The 22306-nt window shown below is 41.2% G+C and overlaps 1 protein-coding gene across 2 annotated transcripts in view; it reads left to right on the top strand.

Moving 5' to 3' along the window:
• The first annotated feature begins 7544 nt into the window (after positions 1 to 7544).
• Positions 7545 to 22306, top strand: part of LOC131106727 (glutamate receptor ionotropic, kainate 2-like) — a 78931-nt gene continuing 64169 nt past the window's right edge. For both annotated transcript variants that reach the window (XM_058056088.1, XM_058056087.1), the window contains exon 1: positions 7545 to 8104. In XM_058056088.1, the coding sequence (XP_057912071.1) occupies positions 7981 to 8104 (124 nt within the window). In that variant the 5' untranslated portion in view covers positions 7545 to 7980. The remainder of the gene's footprint in view (positions 8105 to 22306) is intronic.

Genomic DNA, 22306 nt, shown 5'->3' with positions numbered 1-22306 from the left:
ATACAGAAGGTGGAGAATTTTAAGTACCTGGAGTCAACAGTTCAGAACAATAGCGAGAGAAAAGGAGGTGAAGAAGCGTGTGCAGGCAGGATGGAACGCGTGGAGAAAAGTGTCAAGCGTGATGTGTGATAGAAAAGCTTCAGCTAAAATGAAAGGAAAAGTATACAAAACTGTGGTGAGACCAGCCATGTTGTTTGGTCTAGAGCAGGGGTCTCAAACACGCGGCCCGCGGGCCAAATGTGGCCCGCAGGACACTAGTTTGAGGCCCCCGCCTTGATATGAAAGTTTAATGTTAGTATCATGTATCATCTGGTATCATGTACCCAGAACAAATTATTACGTTTGATTAATGTTCATGTTAAAGGTTAAATAACTGTTAATAGTTATCCTCCCTATCCGTGTGGAAGTGGTAAGTTTTTGGCTATTTAAGTTTAAAGGAAATAACTTGAAGGCTACTGTTTAGGTCGCTAGCTCTCTAGTTTGCAAGTTAGCATGTGTCTCAAGACCCTGCAGTTGCGCAATATGTTGTATATAAAAAGAGTATAAATGTGACTATAGTCGTGTTTTGTCATGTCTACAGGGCTCTAATAATCTAAATAATCATTTTAATCAGAAAATAATTTGTCTACCCACCAACTATACTTCTTTATTCTTGATTTGTTTATTTATTTTTCATCTTATTTTGTGTAGAAAAATAAAAATTAAGATATTTGTTTTATCAGAGCTTTTATTGTAGAAAATCGGAACCAAAGCAAAGTTTATTCTTTTTTCTGTGTTTAATAAATGCGTTTTTTTTTGTGTGGAAAACCTGATGCAGCCCAGTCTCATCCAGACCCTAGCTCCAGTGGCCCCCAGGTAAATTGAGTTTGAGACCCCTGGTCTAGAGACAGTGCCACTGAGGAAAAGACAGGAAGCAGAACTGGAGGTAGCAGAGATCAGGATGCTGAGGTTCTCATTGGGAGTGACCAGGATGGATAGGATCAGGAATGAGTACATCAGAGGGACATTACATGTTAGAGGCCTTGGAGATAAAGTCAGGTTGGTTAAACTGCATGAAAAATTTTGGAAATTTTTGTTCACCCAGAATAAAATGGCTGCCTGGTATTTACTGTGCATTCATGATGTTGTCATGATTAACGCGAGTAGCTAAACTTTGCCAAATTGCTACCATTAGCTGACAACAACCATAACTACGTTATGTGGGGCCTCAAGGCTTGTTGGCGCCCTCTATACAGCTGGGGAACCCAGTTGAAGGCCTGGCCTGCATTTAACAATTTACAGTATAATAATTACTAATTAATCGGGCGTGGTCTTTGTGGCTCATTTAAAAACACTCCAGAATCTTCAATGGCGGCCCTGTGTAAAGCGTTCCTTCACGAAGCGAGGCCATCATTAGGCGTCTTGACATAAGAGGCGGGTGATGACGACAGTTGTTAGCTTTTCAGGACCTTGTCCTGTTCAAATGTGATTGTGACATACTGAATAATGCAGCAGTGTGTAATGCCTTCAGTGCAGGGCAATTGAACTGAATGAAAGTCTTCTCTGTCAGGGTTTACCATTCAAAGTGCATCAGTTTCTCGTTTCCATGGCACCCCTCTCTCTCTCTCTCTCACTGTGTGTGTGTGCCAGTGCTATGTTTCCACCATTGGGCAAAGAGTGTGAGCAAGCAAGGGAGGGGGAAGCGAGTGACAGACACACACACAGAATAAGACTGAAGGCTTTTAGCAGTGGTTATCTCGCTTTTGCATAAAGTCCCCTTTGCATTCCTCAGCGTGAGGATGGTTTCAGAAAAGAAAGACACCAAGCCAACTCATATAGAAGCCCGATTGGGTTTTCTACAGAGTGCCTGCGTATAAACTCATGTAATGTGTATAAACACAACTCATTTGCATTTGTCTCATTCAACAACTGACAGGGTTTTGATCATGGATGCAAAGAGGATACAGTCCTTTCGAATTGGCTTAGGAGACTTTCCCTTTGAGTCACGGGGATCTCCAAGAGTGCCAATCAGTGGGAGCCAATACAGTGCTGTGATGAACAGCACAGTGTCCCCCCCACCCTCCCTCACAGTCCAAAATGTCAATTTGTCTTCCAACACAATATTGTTTGTGATTTATTATGACTCTTCAGAAGAAGGTGCAAGAATGTAGATTAACAGAATTGCTCCATCAGATGGCATATGTTATCATTAGTGGGTTGATATAACAGATTAAAGGGGAAAATGTCAATATTTTTCACTATATTTTTCATCGTTCGGGCCAAATAAATGACCGGCGTTCATAGCTTTCACACTATGGGCTGTACGTTCAATGATAGCTCAACATTAGTCGCAAAACCTTGCCAGATCGTTGCAAGACGAGGCTAGTGCATGTGTGCGTTTGCCGTAACATAGAAAGTGCTTGTAAAAAATGTATTATTTGATTTCTGGTATTTAATCTATGCGGTATTCATCTGGTATTTATCTATCTATACAAAATGGAGTCATTCTGTATTACATATAAAATGCATTCAGTTCATTCAGAACATTTAAAGTTGGATTGACCCAAGGTCATAAGAGGACATTCATTCATTTTCTACCACTTATCCTCACCAGGGTCGCGGGGGGAGGGGGGGGGGGTAGTTTGCTGTCCTATCCCAGGTGTCTTCGGTCGAGAGGCGGGGTACACCCTGGACTGGTGGCCAGCCAATCACAGGGCACATATAGACAAACAACCATTCACACTCACATTCATACCTATGGACAATTTGGAGTCGCCAATTAACCTAGCATGTTTCTGGAATGTGGGAGGAAACCGGAGTTCCCGGAGAAAACCCATGCATGCACAGGGAGAACTCCACACATAGATGCCCGAGCGGGGAATTGAACTCAGGTCTCCTAGCTCTGTGGCCTGCGTGTTAACCACTCTCCACCGTACAGCTAAACACAGAAGTTTCAAAGTAAAAAGTTACAGAGATGGCCAAGGGTGGAATTGAACTTGTGTCTCCTCGCTGTGAGGCCTGCGTGCTAACCACTTATCCACCAGCCTAACAGGATATTTTCGTTGTAAAAGTTGCATGGCACAACATAAAACATTGAACTGAATCGCCGTTTTTGTTTAGGTGTCCTGATACTTTTCTCCAGGCTCACTTCTTTTTACACTTGAAACACTGCCTGTACAGTTTGATGAATTATTTATATTTCCATCATTTCAAATGTAAGGAATTATTTTGTCTGAGCTGAGTTAGTCAAACACTGACCACACTGCACGGTTTTTGCGATAACGAGCTAAGAAGGCGAGCGCCATTACCCACCTGAGTACACAACACTTTGCCTCTCATCTATCATCCTTACACTTGTGCTATTCCAAGCAAAAAGACGCCAGCCTACAGCACAGAATATGCGAGGCTGCGGGCTCTTTTTTTTTGTGAAATATGCGAGGTGTCCTCACTAAGTTTCACCAAGATGCTGGCTTCCACAGTCCTATTTGAGATAAGTGGATTCACTCTGGTGTGAGCCAACTCTGGGAAATGCAAAGCTGGTGGAATCTGTGTGTATTCATAAACCATCTCCGGCGCCATCTGTTTACTCTACAAGACAATCTGAAAGCCGCGTGTTGAGATTCGCTGAAGGATAAGCAAGAATTTGGTCCAGCTGTGCCTAATGTACCCTCACCATCCACTTTATTAGGTACACCTGCATCCAATGGGACATTTCTGCATACTATGCGGATGACACATACTTTTTGTAGCTTATCCAACAACATGCAATACCACACCTTGAGTATAAGGGGGCGCTGAGGCGTTCTTCCCTTTTTTTCTGTGCACAGCGAGCATTCCTTTCATGCTTTTGTGACTTGTGCCTAAATCCTCAACTTCTCCCTAATTATGCAAATGGTCCAGATGGCAACACGATGGCTTCCCATTCTCTTTTGATTTTTCTGACGCTGCAGATGGCTGGTGTGCAAGACCCACGCAAAGTGTCACTTGCTCAAAGTCAATGTTCACGCCGCCTTCTTGATCCCCCTCCTATTCCTCCCCCATTGCAAAGGAATCTCATTTCCATACGCGGGCAGCATCTTGGTCATTTAAAAAAAAACAAAAAAAATATTTTGCTTGCCTATAAGAGAAAAGGAGTTTCCTGATTAGGTCAGGCAGTATCTCTGCATGATGGCCTGCTCATGTTTTTTTTTATAATTTGGGCAAATATATGAAATATTACAGTGCATTTCTTACATCAATCAAAATATAACTTTCCATTATTTACATTTGTATTCAGCTTTCTGATCACAAGCCCAAAAGGAGTAGGCTGAAGCAAAAGCTTATAAATGCCTACTCCTTTTTGCAAGATATAATCATGTTCATGCCACTGTCTTGTTTTCCCCTGTTATTATTATTGTTATTATCATTGTCATTATTATTGTTCTAATCTTTATCATTATGACCATCATTTTAATCATCATTAATATTACCATTTCCATCATTATAGTTAACAATTTTTTTTATTTTTTTTCAATTATTTAATTTTACAGACTTAAAGTGCTGTATCATTCCATCTGTTGTTTTCTGAAATCCGCAGTATTTGTGCTTTTATTGTCAATTTATTAGTCCACTTTTTGCTCTTGCTTTTTCAGAAAAGGCAAGATCGGGCAGAGAAAAGCAGTGATCCTAGATGGCATTACCTCCTTATCCACTTGTAGCATCCACAGGGGATGTTTCTCTCTTTATGACTGTCTGGTTCACTTAAATAGTTCTGACTGTAATAGAAAGATTTATAGCATATATCTATGTATTGTTGGATTTTAGTTTAGAAAGATGATTGTATTTTTTGTATTAATTTTCTGGAAATAAAATGTAATTTTTATCATGTAATAACCATATATTCATTGTAAGATGATGGTACCAAACTATAGTGATAGTATTCTACCAAGAACCTGCAATTCCCAACCCAAATATGTCTAAGAGTCACCCCAGTAATTTGAAAATTGATCAATTATGTGGGTAAAATACACCTTTTCCCTTGAAAGAGGGGCTCCTGCACCTTTAGCTCATGTACATTCATCGACCCACAGGAGAGATGTTCATTGGGGGTGGACGCTGATAAGGCACGTGTTGTGTTAAATCAATAACATGTAGGCCTGTGCAAGAACTGCAGATATACATCTTACTTTGTCCGACACATCCAGTGGATAGAGCCTTGTTTGAGTTTGTTAATCAGAAACATAAGCCAACTCATACTGCAGGGGTTTTCTTACATATCGACGATCATGGCTCATACTCAAGAACAGTCCTTTTCTGCAAGGCTTTTGCATCTCAAGTAGAGTGATTTGCATATTTCAGATAGTCTTTGCTTCCCTGCGGCTTTTTAAATGTTGTTGATTAACAGTTCCATATTGATTTGGAACTTTTAATGTTGAACACAGTTCTCTGGTCAAAATGATCCATTGTGGAACTGTTGCCATCATTAAAACTTTATTTACTTGATGGGCAATTTAAGAATAAACATTTTGTAATTTCTAATTGTTATAAAAGTGTGAAAAAAAGTTAACTTTTAATGGCAAATAATGGCGGAAAGTAGTATTCGTAATTGTCACACAAACGTAAAAAGAAGTGAACCACTATGATTTTTCACTTTCTGACTTATACATTTTGTTTGAATATTCATTCGTTAATTTTCTACCGTTTATCCTCACGAGGGTTGTGGGGGTGCTGGAGTCTATCCCAGCTGTTTTCAGGTGAGAGGCGGGGTACACCCTGAACTGGTCGCCAGCCAATCACAGGGCACATATAGACAAACAACCATTCACACTCACATTCATACCTATGGACAATTTGGAGTCACCAATTAACCTAGCATGTTTTGGAATGTGGGAGGAAACCGGAGTACCCGGAAAAAAACAACGCATGCACAGGGAGAATATGCAAACTCCAAACAGAGATGGCTGAGGTTGAAATCGAACTCGGGTCTCCCAGCTGTGAGGCCTGCACGCTAACCACTCGTGCAGGCCTTGTTTGAATATTTTTGGGTTAAATGATGCCAAAGTTTCAAATAATGAGGTTTGCGCATTTGGAAGTGAACCCTGAAAGAAGTTTGGGATGGTTCAGAACGCTCAGTTTCAGAGAGTTTTTTTTTTTAACACCGGCTTACTGTGACTTCACAGTGAGCCAGCCTTCCTGATATGGGCCTGTCCCTGTAAAAGCTATTAGCTGAGTGACCAATCACAGGAGAGTAGGCGTACCTGTTTTGGAAATCCAAGGAAATACAGCTGGAATAGGTGCAGATTCTGGAAGATCTACAAAGCTTCCCGTGAGTCGCTGCTCTATAGGAGTCCAAAACTCAATACAAAGGGCTGGAAATCAGCATTATAGGTCCCCTGTAACAACATGTTTTGGAATAAGTGTCCTTTGTTTGATTTTCAAGGTATATTTTTCAATGTTGGTAGAATTTGTACTTGTCGGGACGTTAGATTTTTAACCCATAAGTATCTACTTAACACCCACGTCCAAAGAAACATCCTGTGGTTGAAGAATCACTTCAGGTTGAAAAGCAGTTAAGATCTTGGTGAAAAATGAATGCAACACTGGACAGAAATAAACATTGTGACATTTCACAAGCGTGTGGAAAGGATGCCGCAGTGAACGCGTTCCCTAATCAAAGCTAAAGGCATTTCAACAGAATACAGTGGAACCTTGGTTAAAGGAGACAGTTAGCATGTTTTTTTTGGTTCACTTCAGAAATTTAGGGTCAAATTTTCCTTATAGTGTACAATTTGTCGCGTTATTAATACAATGCATGCGTCCAACTATGTTCTTCATGTATTTTTATCACAAGTGGAAACCGAAACCGGAAATCAGCTTAATCGTGTGTCTATGATATCATTAAATGTTGAGGCGGTAGCTCTTTGCTAACTAATACAGTCACAAAGCTCAGCTTTTGTTTTGATCACGGCTGCAAAATAATGCAAATAATAAAAGTTTGTCAACAAGCTCTGTGACATTCAATGTTCTATTTTTCAGTTTATTCAACAATTATATGCATATAATTGCATATGCATATCATTATATGCATGTAAAACACTATGAACGATATTTTTGGCTGTCTGGAACACATTAATTGGATTTACATTGATTTGGTTAGAGTATGTTTCAGTTTGAGTCGGCTTAATGACACAAAACAAGGTTCCGCTGTATTAGAGTGTGTCACTTTTGTTTCCGGCCAGATATTGTATGGCTGTACTGGCTGCTCAGTACAACATGGTTAAATTGGAACCAACTGGAGATTCACCACAGAAATAGTCAGTTCCTGGGTCAAATTATTGGTTCAAATCTTAAATTGACACACATACGGGACAGTTTTATATTTTTGGTGTCCTATTTGATTATTGCAAAGATTGCAGGCTGATAGCAATCCAAAATTTTCACAACCATCCATCTTTGCCTCTAACCGTCATCCATCAATTGCTCTCATCTTCATCACCTCTCTCTCTCTCTCTCTCTTTCTCTCTCTCCACTAACCTTGGCGCCACGTCACAGGCTGTGCAGCAGTGCAGTAGAATGGGAGTGCATGCAGCCCACAGTGCCTCATAGGAGGGGAGGGGGGGGCTGCACATCGCTGCTGTATCCTCTGCTTGGCGCTCTCCGTCCCCGCTCCAGCATCCTCAACAGCCCATGCTCGGGCTCCCTCTCCTCCAAACCGACACACACTTCCTCTCCTGTGCTCGGAGCCCTTCTCGACATGGATGTCCCATCGTACCACGACCCGACGGATTGTTGCATCTCGCTGCAGTGAAGAAGAAGAAGAGCAGAGAAGAACCATGCCGGGACTGCTAATGGATTTTGGGAGCGCGCAAGTGACCATGCCGTGATCTTGCGCATCCAAAAAAAAAAACAAAAAAAAACAAGAAACGACTGCGACGAGAACGGGGGGGATATCGAACTCACGCACCGGCGGGATTAAAACCACCGTGCATTCTTTTTTTTTTTTTTTTTTTTTTTGCAAACAACATGAAGATTACCTCCCGTCCTCTGATGATAAGCAGTGTCGTTTTCAGGTCCAAGCTCAGGCTCATTCCGCTTCTGCTGCTCTTTCTTGGTCACACTCGCGGGATGCCACACGTTCTAAGATTCGGTAAGAGTACACTTATTTAACCTTGAATATGCCCATATTAATCCCGATGGTCCACATTGAAATGACATTGAGAGTGGTGTGAGACTCCTTTTTCCTCCACTCAGAGTTGGCAAAGCCCTGTTGCTGCTGCTGCTTTACTTTCTGTTGCATTCATTTCTAGAGCATAAAACACATATTTTGGAAAGCAGGATGCATTTTTACTATTCTTAACCACTCATAAAGTAAACTTTTTAAATGAAAGGCACCAGTAGCATGCACTAGTGGATTTTGCTAATATATTCAAATAAGCCTAATTGAAGTCAACAAAGACATCGGTGCCATATTTAGTCACATGCTAATTGGTCATTTCCTCACTTGTTCCCTGCAGTAAATGTTTATGTGTAAACAGGAAGCACAGGAGCATCAATCAGTGGGCATGGCAGCACTTTGCTCCCACACGTGATATATGATTGGCAGCGACAGCCCTGTAGATTGTTGCCCCCCATATGTTAGAGGAGTTATATAATTGTTGCAGATCAGTAGTTGCATTGTTTAGCCCTCTCGTCGCATGTTTGTTGGTAGACTTGCATGGACAAGGCACATTTAAAGAGTGACAGCGCTTGACAGAGGATGTCACACAGTGTTGACAACATGTCTTTCCAAGCCCCACTTGCCCCCCGGGGGTCCTATTTGAGAGTCAGGAGGCGTCTGCACGAGCCGCCGCTATGACAACAACATGCGTTTTTGTCTGCCTGCATGCTGCACTCTCGGCCCGATGAGCGACTTCTAAGTATTACACACGACTGAGGCCGTGCATATCGTCCTCTATAATGATGGTCTCACATCAAAGTTTGTGTGAAGTCTGCAAGATATGCTGAAGTCAGATCAATAAGTTATTAGAGGAGGTTTTTCCAAGAAAGAAAATAATAGATGCATTGTCATACTTATTATGTGTATGGTCACAGCAATCTCATGAGATCCAATACAACAACTGTGTCAAAATCTGCCTTCTCTATTTATATCCTCACCAAAAACATTTGTACATACACATTTGTATGCCACTCATTATATAATGCACAGCCCCATATTTCTGAAAAACACCCGATCCCAGCATCATCTCCGGACATGTCACTCATTGATATGCTCTGGATCGGCATATACAGTATTTGAGGCAAACGACGGTCACACCTGATAGGGATTATATAGTTAAAATCCACATTTTGGAGTGGCCTTTTATTGTAACCAACCAAAGTGCAACACTCATGCTGTCTTATCAACACTTTGTTAGTTCACACCTGTGAGGTGGATGAATTATTAATAATGAATGCTCAACATTTGCAAGAAATTGGCCATTTGTGTACATAGAATGAGTTTTTGTTTACTAGATGGGATGCCTGTCCTGGCTGTTCAGCACAACATGGCTGAATTGAATAAATTGCAGATCCACCAAGATTCTGCTAAAATAGCTAACCGTGTCATCATCATAAACCCTTTGTTTACCATATTTACTGTAAATACATTGAAATTGTAACTGTTTTACACCCACTGGGGGTTACACATGTTGGAATCACAGTCAAGATCTGGGTTCGAATCTCCGTTGGGCATCTCTTTGTGGAGTTTGCGTACTCCGTACTCTGGTTTTCCACATTCCAAAAAGTTATGAATGTGTATGCGTACCTCGACTCCCGCCCAAAGTCAGCTGGGATAGGCTCCAGCACACCCCCACCACCCCAGCATAGAAATCGGATGGATGGACACAATTAAATTTCCATGTAATTATTTATGCATTTATTTGTACAATTTTACAGGTTTAATATTATAGTACTGAACCTTTTTCAAACAAACGCCATTATTTATAATGTATTACGTATGTGTAAAATCCCTCACTGTTTTAGGGTATGTTAAAAAGTTTTGACTCCTTTATACAAGCTAAATGGCAGCTTTACAGATGCCACGTCTGTGCAGGTGATTTGTGTCTTTCTTGTATTGTCATTCATTCATTCGTTCATTTTCTACCGCTTATCCTCATGAGGTTCGCGGGTGTGCTGGAGCCTATCCCAGCTGTCTTCGGGCGAGAGGCGGGGTACACCCTGGACTGGTCGCCAGCCAATCACAGGGCACATATAGACAAACAACCATTCACACTCACATTCATACCTATGGACAATTTTGGAATGTGGGAGGAAGCCGGAGTCCCCGGAGAAAACCCACGCATGCATGGGGAGAACATGCAAACTCCACACAGAGATGGCCGAGGGTGGAATTGAACTCGGGTCTCCTAGCTGTGAGGCATGTGTGCTAACCACTTTTCACCGTGCAGCCCTGTATTGTCATTCATCTTGCAGGAAAAAAAATGGTGGACTCATGGTTAAAACTGTAAAAATTGTATGAAGCAAAACTTGTTTTCATAGTTGTGTATCACAAATAACACCTCCCTGGCAGTGTCAATCAAAACTGAGCATTGCAATCTTTGTGAAAGCCGATTTTTTTTTGTCATTTTAGATTAGATTGGCAGGTGTACCTAATGGCGTGGCCGCGGAGCTTAATTAGAATAGATAAGATCCACGCTCACATTTGTCGCCTGTGCATCTTGATTAGAAGCACGGCAGGCGGTGTGCATGCCGCATCAGACAGGCATCAGAGTCAATATTCATGCCAGATAAGAGGTGATTCGTGTCACCGAGACATTTTGCTGCAGGGATAAATCTGATAATCATTTCCTCCGTGGCCCTCCTCTGGTGCCAGTATAAAGACCGTAAACCTGCTAAAAAATGTCAGTCTGATGCCTGTGAGACACTTTTTTCAGCACCTCGGACAGGGACTTTGCTTCCTGGAAGCAGGTCTGTGAACTGCTGCAGAGAATTATTTTTACTGGTTGCATTTTTTTAAAACATCTTTGGTCAGATTTAGCATTTTGTATCATTTTTGGGGCATTTGTTGAAAAATTTGATATCAGACGTTGTGCAGTACTTGAAATTTCACTTTCATGCCATTCGACTTTAGAGGTTCTGCTATACCTTTTATATTATTTGTTGGAAGAAACTCCATCTATGTTATAGGCAGACTTTACACAGACGATCTTAATACCCGATTTCGATTTAGTGCCTATAACCACGCTTGACGTTATAACCTGAGCTTTGTGGGGGGTCTCAGCAATCTTACAGTGCGTGCATCTCCAAAGACACATAAATATCACGATCACATTGAAAAAATATGACAGGTTGGGTAACACCACATGAAAACAACACACAAGAGAACATTTCAAAAGTAAAAGCTGCCATCTAACTGCAGACAGCGTAGACCAGTGACAGTGCCTTGTACAGTATGTCACATAAACAAGAATAGTAGTTTTTATATAAAAAATGTTTTTTTTTTCAATATAAATTCAGTGGAAACTCTTTTTTTTCCATCAATTTTCTGCATAGGGTCAGATAAAAATGTAAATCCAGTTCATACAACCAAACACCTAAAAATAGTGACACATTTTAGAAAGGATAACTATAGTTGTACATGTAGAAAACAAAGTGAAATACATGACATGACAAGTATTAAGTTTTGGACTCCTATAGAGCAGTTATATATATACACACAATAACCCACACAGAAAGCTTTCTAGATCTTCCAGATTCTGCACTTCTTTTGCAGTGTTTCCATGGACTTCCTGCTTCTGACCCAAGCGGTTTGTTTAATTTACTCCACCCCGGCCCTCCTCTAGTTAGGCCCACTCTGCTGTGATTGGTCACACTCCTAAGCGCTCCCGAGGACTTCCGCATACATAGGTCCGCATTTACTGAGTGCAGGCAATCTGCAGCCCATATAAGGAAGTCTTAATTGCACTGACGTCAGTAGAAATTGTTGTAAAAGAAAACTCTGTAAAACCATCCAAAACTTCTTTCTGGGCTCACTTCCAAATGCGGAAACCTCATTATCTGATGCTTTGGCATCGTTTAACACAATAATATAAATTCTAACGATATTTATAGGTCAGAAAAGTGGAAAAATTATAATGGCTCCCCTTCAACATCACTTTTACCTTCATTGAAGACTCTTGTTGGTGAACACCGTGAACACTTCAGTTCATTACAAATTGAACTTAGTAGACTGTTCAACTTTATTGTTAATCTAGAGCAGCAGCTACAATAGCTCGGTTTACTTTCTGTCATGTGTATCCCTTAAACCATTCCCTGTTCAAATTATGTCAGAGGTTCATACCTTTACATTACAATTCTGTTGTGACAGATGCGACCTTTGTGCTTTGCTACGACTTCTCTCTTGACTTGACTTGAATAGTGTTTCTCACTTTCTTTATCAAAGTCGGCAACTTTTTTTGCAGCTTAAGGACAAAAAAAAATCATCTTGCACTCAGAAATACGTAGTGCTCTTGAACATCTCATTAGTTTACCATACACTGTGCTTATTAGGAAGGTGACAGATATGTTTTCAGCAGACTAGTTTGTAGACCAGACAATAACTGAGATAGTGTACAAAAACCAAGACAAACATTTGTTGAAAACCAAGGTTCCACTGTAATGACCTGTGTATAATACCTCTACCAGATGCCTGAATTTACTGTTACGTCTATTTCTGCTGCTTTTAAGTGACCCCGAGCCAATATGACTATGTTTATGTAGCACCATGTGTGCACACACTAACAATGTTAACGTTACCATTCTATATTGTTAAATTCGGCCTGATATTCTTCTGTTTTGTCATCGATTTGCATATTTTGACGACCGAAATATCTCATTTTTGTCCGTATATGATCAAGGGTTAGACATGTGTTGACAGGATTCCCCAGCCTGTCATTTTGGATGTCTAATCTGCTGCATAATATGGGTAAGAACATCCATTAGCAGCCATATAGACGGCCTGCATTAGTGCTGCCATTATATAACATTTAGTATTCTGTCAATTGCTCCTGAGACATTATCAAGAAAGCATGCTACAGCAACCACAGGCCATATTGTGTCTAATTGTGCCGTAAAAAAAAAATCATAATAAGCCTTTGGTAATAATAAATAATGGCTACGCGTCTGCAAACAAAGGAAAACATACCAAGTGACACTGGAGCCCCATTGGTCCTATTCCAGTGCATGTCCTGTCCTGTTGGATGTGCTGACTCAGCAGATAATCCCAGCTGCTCCTGCAGAAAGGCGTCCTAAATGAGGAGGTCAGCTCCCCTGGGCCTGTCTGTTTCCTTCCGGTGCTGAATGGTGCTCTGCCAAGAGAGGCAGCTCAGCATGACGCCTGTAGTATTGTTCTCCTGTCAGGCGGACGTCCTTACAAGCACACACAATGTTACACATGTTCTAACATGAAAACAATCACCTCGTCTGCCTTTTGTGTACATTCGTGTACAGCTTCACCTTGTCGAGCAAAATGCATCACAAGGTTTTATAGTCATCAGCTGAAGATACATGCATTTTTATAGAAAGAGCTGCGGCTTTTTTACACGCTGTAATAAAACACACTTGTGCCTTTATATCCTGCTCACTCGTGCCTACTGAGGGCACTAAACGGGATGTTGTAGTCATGGATACGCCAAGGACGTCTCAGAGCAGCAGAAGTAAATATTTAGCCACTTCCTTTCCGCTTCTCATCCAAGAGGAAGAAACTGGAAAATGTCCACTTTGAATAACAAATAATCGAATGCATTCTTTAGAAGGTGCCGTCACTACTATTCAGTTATTTTGGGATTGTAAGAATCAAATGAGGCGGAAATTCAGAGAAGAGTGGCGTCATGCGGCGACTAACTGGTAGGCAAAGGGGAAGAGAGCTCATTTATTCATTCACATAAGCAATGAGTCAGAGTGGCAGATGTGATCTAATTTAACTTACGGTCATGCAGACTTGTTATTCTGAAAACGCCCCCTGGAAGATATGAAAAAGGAGGAAAAGTCAACACTGAGATGACATATTTTCTTTTTTCATCTAATGGCCAAAGGTGGTCTGGGAATGATAACATTGGACTCAAATCCTCAAACACTGTTCTAAGGACATTTTCTTTGCGTGTCTTTGTGCTTGCCAAGTCAAGTTATTACCGAATAAAGTAAAAACTATCGAAAAAACGATTCTACAGGTAGCTGGTGGATTTTTTTTTTTTTTTTTTAGCCTGAACGTCAAATAGGGAATCATGCATTATGTAAACCCAAGGTCCGTGCATGCGTGGGCTTTCTCCGGGTACTCCGGTTTCCTCCTACATTCCAAAAACATGCTAGGTTAATTGACGACTCCAAATTGTCCATAGGTATGAATGTGAGTGTGAATGGTTGTTTGTCTATTTGTGCCCTGTGATTGGCTGGCCACCAGTCCAGGGTGTACCCCGCCTCTCGCCCAAAGACAGCTGGGATAGGCTCCAGCACCCCCGCGACCCTCGTGAGGAAAAAGCGGTGAAAATGAATGAATGAATAAACCCAAAGGTAGACGTGTGTAAATGTACCTACTGCCATCTAGTTGGGGCAATAAAAAACAGGAGGTTTCCTACAGCCACAGATCTTAATGACAATGACGGCAGGTTCATTCATCCATTTTCTACCACTCGGGGGTGCTGGAGCCTATCCCAGCTGTCTTTGGACAAAAGGCGGGGTACACCCTGGACTGGTGGCCAGCCAATCACAGGGCACATATAGACAAACAACCATTCACACTCACATTCATACCTATGGACAATTTGGAGTCACAAATTAAATGAACCTGCAGGTTTTTTTTTTTTTTTGGAATGTGGGAAGAAGCCGGAGTACCCGGAGAAAACACAGAGATGGCCGAACGGAGAATCAAACCCAGGTCTCTTGACTGTGTGGCTAACATGCTAATCTACTTTCCCTGCCGTACTACAGAAAGCTGTGAAAAACATGCAGCATTGAACCCCTCAGTCCGAACAACACATAAAACAACAATGGAGAAGAAGAGTGGTCTCCTGCATTTTACTCAAGAGCAGACTGAGGGCAACAATAAAATGGGCAGCTGAGGCAAAGTGGATAATGTGGAGTATAATACAACACTGTCATGAGCCAAGGCACAGCTAATATTAGCATATGTGTTTGTATTTCACATGTCAAGTCCTCTCTCCACCAAACAAATCTTCTCAACCAATGAATGACCAGCAGTGGTTGATGTCACCCTGACGGAATTGACTCAGCATGCTTTCAACTCTGTCTGAACCGCTTTTGCCAGGAGAAAAGCATCAATAGCGAGTGGAGCCATGCTAAGTCAGGAAGGTACCCTTTATTGTTTTTACCTTCATCCCCTCGCCTGCGTGTGAAATTAAAGGGCTTCCGAGGACACGCAAATGGGGAGAGAAGAAGAGAACGCAAGGGGAGTAGTTAATTAACTCGCGTTTTGCTCTCTGCCAGCCTGAATTATCACCACGGTGGAATTTAGTTTGGGATTGCAGGAATTAGAGATAACACCCGGTGCCCCGGTCCCGGCCCACTGCCAGTGCATTCACAGCAAATACATTTAAAGAGGCGCAAAAGCTGCTTAGAATATTCATGTGTCACTTGGCCCTGTGTGGCGTAGCTTATAGAAATATGAAACCATCTCCTCTCTGCTGGCAAATGATTTCCACGGTTTAAAAATATCTGCTGTGGGTTTTCAAGAACAAAGAGGAGATTGCGCTGACATTAGCATGCAGCAGCACACATGGACCTGAAGCGGCGGATATTATCTGGATGGATTTCTAAAATGTGTTTACAGTCTTTGAAGGTCTCGCCTCAAACGATACATTTGATGGCAGATTCGAGGTACAGATTTCCAAATGAGAACTATCTCATAGGAGATAGTTGTTCTTGGCCCATCAAATGGAACCCAAAAGATGTTCATTTTGTATAACCTTTCACTCTAGGTGGCCGCCGCTCATGCATTTCCCCGGATAATGTTAGGGTGAAGGGTTATGTATGCCATTGTTCTGAGAGAGAGAGAGAGCGTCCCTGGAGAGGAGCCCCTCTCTTGCATTTCTCGCTTGCTCACCCCGTCCAGCTCAGCTCTGAGTGAAGGTCAAAGCTGAGATCACTCACATGGAAGAAAATGGAGGACACGTGGAACTGTCCAGCTCACGGTCCTACCGGGGGAAGATGAGGAGAGGAAGAAAATTTGATGTCACGCTGGGCTGAATGGAAAAAGGAGGTGAGGGGATGTAAAGTGCGAGCAGATTAAAAAAAAAAAAGACTAAGGATAGGTAGGGCAGCTTTGGTGCAGTAGACTCACATTGCAGTCTTATATTGGCTGTGTGGAGTCAAATTTGGAAAAATACATACTAGTTATAACATGACATCACACCAGACCACTTCAGATCTTCTCATTGTCAATCTTGTACACTAGGAAAAAATGAAATCAATATGTATTTGTGACTTTCATTCCAATTCTTGTTTTCTAATCCTGCTACTAATCTAGTGGGAATTAAATGTGCAGATTAAAAATAAAACACTTTACAACAGTGGTTCTCAGTTATATTGATTGATATTGGAGATCTATAGATCAATGGAGATCTATTCAAGAGTCAAAATTATATGTTGAGTACAGTTAGTGAACATCACACCTACCTACCTTGTAGTTTGCATTGGCCACCAAAACCAGTATTGTGTACCTAAACAAGGAAATACTGTTACTTGGAAGCAGACGCTAGTTGGGAGAGAATGTATTATTGCTTAAATTTGATAATTCATTGGCTGCACGGTGATGGAGTGGTTAGCACGTAGGCGACACGGTTTCCGGTTTCCGCCCACATTCCAAAAACATTCTAGGTTAATTGGCGACTCCAAATTGTCCATAGGTATGAATGTGAGTGTGAATGGTTGTTTGTCTATATGTGCCCTGTGATTGGCTGGCCACCAGTCCAGGGTGGGGACATTATTTATCTTGTTTAATTGATGACGGGCAGGAAGTGAGAGTATCAGAGGAAGCCTGTGTTATTATTATTTTGATGTTTTTATTATAGTGCCTGCAATAAAATCCGGTGGTTCAAGTCAGGTGCTTCGGTGCTGGTTTCACTGAACAATTACTGACACCTAGCGAACAATGTAGAAAACTACATTCACAAGTCTTTCATGGCTTATACTGTTTGATAGTATTTTAGTTCATTTCGCCATTTTTATGCATGAAAATGTTTAATTTGGGCCCAAAAATGCATACAATTGTATAAGTATAATAGTTCATTCATTCATTTTCTATACGGATTATCCCCACGAGGGTCGTGGGGGTGCTGGATCCAATCCCAGCTGACTGACAGGAATGTGAATGTGAGTGTGACTATAGGGGTGTTAATTAATGCCTAGATGGCTCTAATAATTCCAAAAACATGCTAGGACTCTAAATTGTCCATAGGTATGAATGTGAGTGTGAATGGTTGTTTGTCTATATGTGCCCTGTGATTGGCTGGCAACCAGTCCAGGGTGTACCCCACCTCTCGCCTGAAGACAGTTGGGATAGGCTCCAGCATATCCTCGACCTTTGTGAGGATAAGCAGTAGAAAATGAATGAATGACCATGCCACGAATGACCCGCTGCTAAGTTCTCGCTTTACACCCTATACACACCCTATACGAGAGACTCTGCAGTTAACTGCAAGGAGGCATTAATTGGAGCGTTTACTGTATTTTTCTTTAAATACCCATGAAATCACGAGGGAGTAAACCCAATTTTATCATCCTCCCACATAGTTCTCTATATTGAATCATGGCTCATTTCTCTGTTTCTACTTCCAATCGACTGTGAGACGTTAGGAATCTGTGAAAGAAATAAAAAAAATCAATGTTTGTATTGCTAAGAGGAGTTAATGAAAAAAAAAATACTGGCAGTCATTGCAAGTTATCGGCGCCAAGTCCCGCGTGTGTGCATCTATCACAGGTTACCATCTGTACGAATGCAAACACGTTAAAGAATCTTATAAGGAGCGAGTGTGATTTAAAAACGTAGTGCATGTTGTGTCGCTACAATCTGCTGTAACTTTGGTTCTGATCTAGACATCATGGATCTGCAGAAGACCTGTTGGCAGCGTCCACACATGTGCGAGCCAACTAATTAACTCCTAATGTAATGCGACAGGTCTCGCTATACACATATCTATATCATACGTGGCGATGGCTGTGATTTACATGCATGACACATGGGACCTGGAGCTTCACACTGTGGTAATTAAACATCGGAGGTGACTGCTTGAAAAAGGGGAAACAAACACGACCTGACAATGGTTTATTATGAAAGTCGGTGATAGTGCTAATTGGGTGCCTGTTTGCCACACGGTTGCTTTGTGATTAATACGCCTAAGAAGTGACATTGATTGCTTCTTGTTTGGAGACGCCATAGCGCTCAGCGGTTAACAGACATCTATACGTTTGGTCCCTTATTACTTGAGGTGAAACCCAACAAACAGAGGCAATTACAGCGGTGGATTCCAAGATGCCAAGCAAACAGAGGAGAAGGCTTCATAAATGAAAGTATCTAAGCCGTGGAGGTCAATTGATTACGTAAAAAGCCCCAGGGCTCTGTTGCTATGATGTGAGTCATCTTTGGCCGGAAGGAGAATAAAGAAAGAAATGAGAACTTTGAATAGAGAACCAAGGACGCAGGAGGAGGACCTATTGAGGCACTTCTCTGAATCAGTATGACCTCCTTTTGTTCACCATTCACAAAGAAAAACAACTTGCAATTCGGAATTCTTGATTTACGTCCTTTGTTTGGTCGATTTTAATTGTGTAACCAAGGTTTGTCCCATTAATGAGTCATGTTTTGAACACTGTCTGATAGCTGCAGCTCGGTTTAAACACCGTAAGCCCTTGCCCAATGCAACTACACCGTTTGTCCAGGATTTGAAAGGCTGGTGTGCCAATAGAAGATTTTAGAAACCTGATAGGGGCAGGTAAACTATAAATGTAACTGGACTAGCAACTACTTCATAATGAGTTTAGCCAAGGGATGCAAAATACAAAAAATCCAATGACCTGTAAGGCTTTTTCACAACATAATAGACACGAGCCACGTATACATGGACCCAAACATTCCATTTGCAATCGGTTTATTTGCTCAAACGGAAAGGATTTAACCTTTGTATACACTTCATTCCGAAAGAAAAGTGCCTATCTGAATGAATATATAATCGGATTCACTAGGGTGGAATATTCCTTTCCCCAATCCGATTGAAGTGTCTTGTACTCGCTCAAACGGTGTGCATTACCGCCATCTGTGGAATCGAAACAAATCTAAACCCTTCTACTTATTCCTCTATTAAGTCCAGTTTTTCTTTAAGAAGAAAATATATATCTATATAAAACATGTCCCGAGTTTAATTCTAAAATATTAGCAAGATTTAATTTTATTTTTTCCTGTTTAAATTTATCCCGAGTGCGTTCTTTCAGCGCATGCTCAGATATGACGCAGCTCGAGACGTTCTTCAGTTTTAAAAATGGAGGTGAGCAATCGGCACTGGAGTGCTGTGGAAAGTTTGTTTTTGATCCAAACTAAATTTCAAGACCGGACAAAAAACTCGCCATATGGAGTTAGTAAAGTGACGGAAAAATTCAGGGAAGTCCGTTTGACGTGATGTTGATGTTCATGCTTTACTGTCCATGCCCTATTGACTATTCTGTTTGATTATAGCCACGCATGTAGACAAGAGATTGGAATATTCCTTTCCGTGTATACCATTGTTTTCTGAAAAGTCATTCGGAAAGATTCCATTCGGAAAGAGGAAAAACAAGACGACTGATGACAATGATCCAAAAACTGGGATTTCCGCCTTAAATTTCAATGAAAATACAGGTGGTTCTCAGAGTGGGAGGGGGTGGGTGGGTTCTATGTTTCAAAGTTGCTACATCTATCGCCTTCAACCTTCCATCTCACGTTCCCTATGACGACAGACGGCAAACATGGTTGATACCGTCTTTATACAGCAACCTTTATACCGTCTTTTTCGCTGTTCACTCTCACTATGCAGCCTCCCCCCCTCCATATTTCCACAGGGATATCCGATCATTCGACGTAGCGGAGGAATGCTAACAACTGCTAACAATGGCACAAGCGGCAAACTACAAATGTAAAAAGATGAACTACTTGCTTAAGGGGTCGGTATGGCACATAACAATAAGGAAGTAATAAATAAAGCACTATTAAACAGTAAAATGATGCAGGAGACACAGAGCTGTGGTAACTAGCTAGGACTCGGGCGGCGTCATCTTGAAACATGAGACCTCCGCATTAAATCCAGTCTATATTGATATGAACGATATGTTTGTTTTTGATATTGTGCTTAAAAGAAATAGAAAAGTTCACTCGTGGGTTGCGATCAACAGGTTGGTGACTGAAATTAGTTGAGCATGTGATGCTTTTGCCAGTTAATGATCTTTTCACCACTTCAGGTATATTCCTGATTTTCCCATCTTGCAAGCTGGCAAAGAACAACACCGTCGCCTACTCTTGGCTTTTTTTTTAAGCCAAAAAAGCACTGCATTTCCCACCCTGTAGGGTGACAATCAATGTGAGACACAAGTTTACAAAAAAAAATCTCTCTCCTTTTGTTGATCTTACTAATACATTTTGGATCAGTCTGCCTCTGGCTCATTTCTGCTATAAAACTATAAAATCAGTGCCTGTGCCACTTTCATTTCCGATTCTCTTCACTGCTGCAAATTGCTGCAGTTGTTCTTTTGTATTGTAAAGAATAAAACATGGACACACCTTTGCCGCAGAGTGCAGCTTATCAACTTGTACCTGTAGTTGTGTTTGTCAGGTAGTGTGCAGCCTGCTAGGTTGCTGGATAACAAGAAGGAGCTCACAATTTCTTGCCCTGAGGCTAAAGGAATGTGTGTGTGTGTGTTTGTGTCTATTCAGCTCTAATGGACCATCCATTCAATCTTTTAATTGAGGGTTTTTAATCTGTCTCTCGTGACCCTTTGTCCATTTTAGTCATTTCTCTATTCTTGTCTATTTTGTCCCCTGGTCCATTCACTCTCCTTCCTTTTGCTATTGATTTCTCACATGCAGTTATTTATTTACTTTTTATGACAGCTTGTTCGGGCTATGGCCATCACCTGTTGACACAGTGTGAAGTCGAGGTGCCGCTGAATTAGTGTGGAAATTACAGGACATCGGACTGTGATTTTGCAGCACTGCAGTGCTTTGAGTAGAAAACTCTTGAGGGTGGTGGAGATTGATGTTGTTCCAATAGAAAGTGTTTGGAAAAGGACAGACGAGTCTTTGGAGGTGATTGAATTAACTTTCTGTTCCATTCATTAGCAGCATGAGTAAACAATAGAACCTTCAAAGTCAATGAAATCATTCTTCCCATAGGAAATAGAAATGATCTGTTCCAGGGTCAAACTATTATCAGAAAACTTCTATCCATCCATTTTCTATACCGTTTATCCTCACCTGGGTTGTGGGAATGCTGTAGCCTATCCCAGCTGTCTTCGGGCGAGAGATGGGGTACACCCTGGACTGGTTGCTAGCCAATCACAGGGCTGGCCTGCCAATTCACCTAATGTCCATGCACTGTGGGAGGAAACTGGGGAGAACATGCAAACTGGGAATGGTTGTTTGTCTATATGTGCCCTGTGATTGGCTGGCCACCAGTCCAGGGTGTACCCCGCCTCTCACCCGAAGACAGCTGGGATAGGCTCCAGCAACCCCTGCAACCCTTGTGAGGATAAGCGGTAGAAAATGAATGAATGAATGAATGAATGAATATTAAGGAAAAAGCTTGTGTAAACATTGGTAACTACATAATTTAATGAATGACATATTTAATTACATTTTTTAAACAATTCAAACCTTTTATGACCTGTGTGGTATCTTCCTTGGTTAACTATGTTAATTAATGCAAATTTCCATTAATTAATTTGAAAACTATGATTAATCTAATTAAGAATGCGAATCATTTTGAAGCCTTAAAGCCTTAAGCCTTAAGCCTTAAAGTTTGTTTCTACTTTTTTCCGTTCTTTTGTATTCTGCAGCAGAACATAAGTCTCAGGAAAATATCAGTTCCCAACAAAAAAACAGCTTTTTGTCAAAAGCTTTTTTTCACATTTTTTTGTGCAAAACAAAATGTATACACTTATAAATATGTCTTTGGTATTACCTCAGTGTATTCAGCTAACTACTGAAAGTCATTTACTTCCTGGGTTATAAGTCTTCTTCTTTTTCTCTTTCAATGTTCTTTTTTGACACAACAGATTCTTCTTTTGGAATAAACGACACAATAATCTACAAAAAAAAACAAGGAAAAAGACTTAA

The sequence above is a fragment of the Doryrhamphus excisus genome, chromosome 19 (genome assembly GCF_030265055.1).
Source record: "Doryrhamphus excisus isolate RoL2022-K1 chromosome 19, RoL_Dexc_1.0, whole genome shotgun sequence".
In the NCBI taxonomy this organism is placed as follows: domain Eukaryota; kingdom Metazoa; phylum Chordata; class Actinopteri; order Syngnathiformes; family Syngnathidae; genus Doryrhamphus; species Doryrhamphus excisus.
Note: the sequence above shows the minus strand (reverse complement) of the source record. Positions and strands in the feature narration are given on the sequence as shown.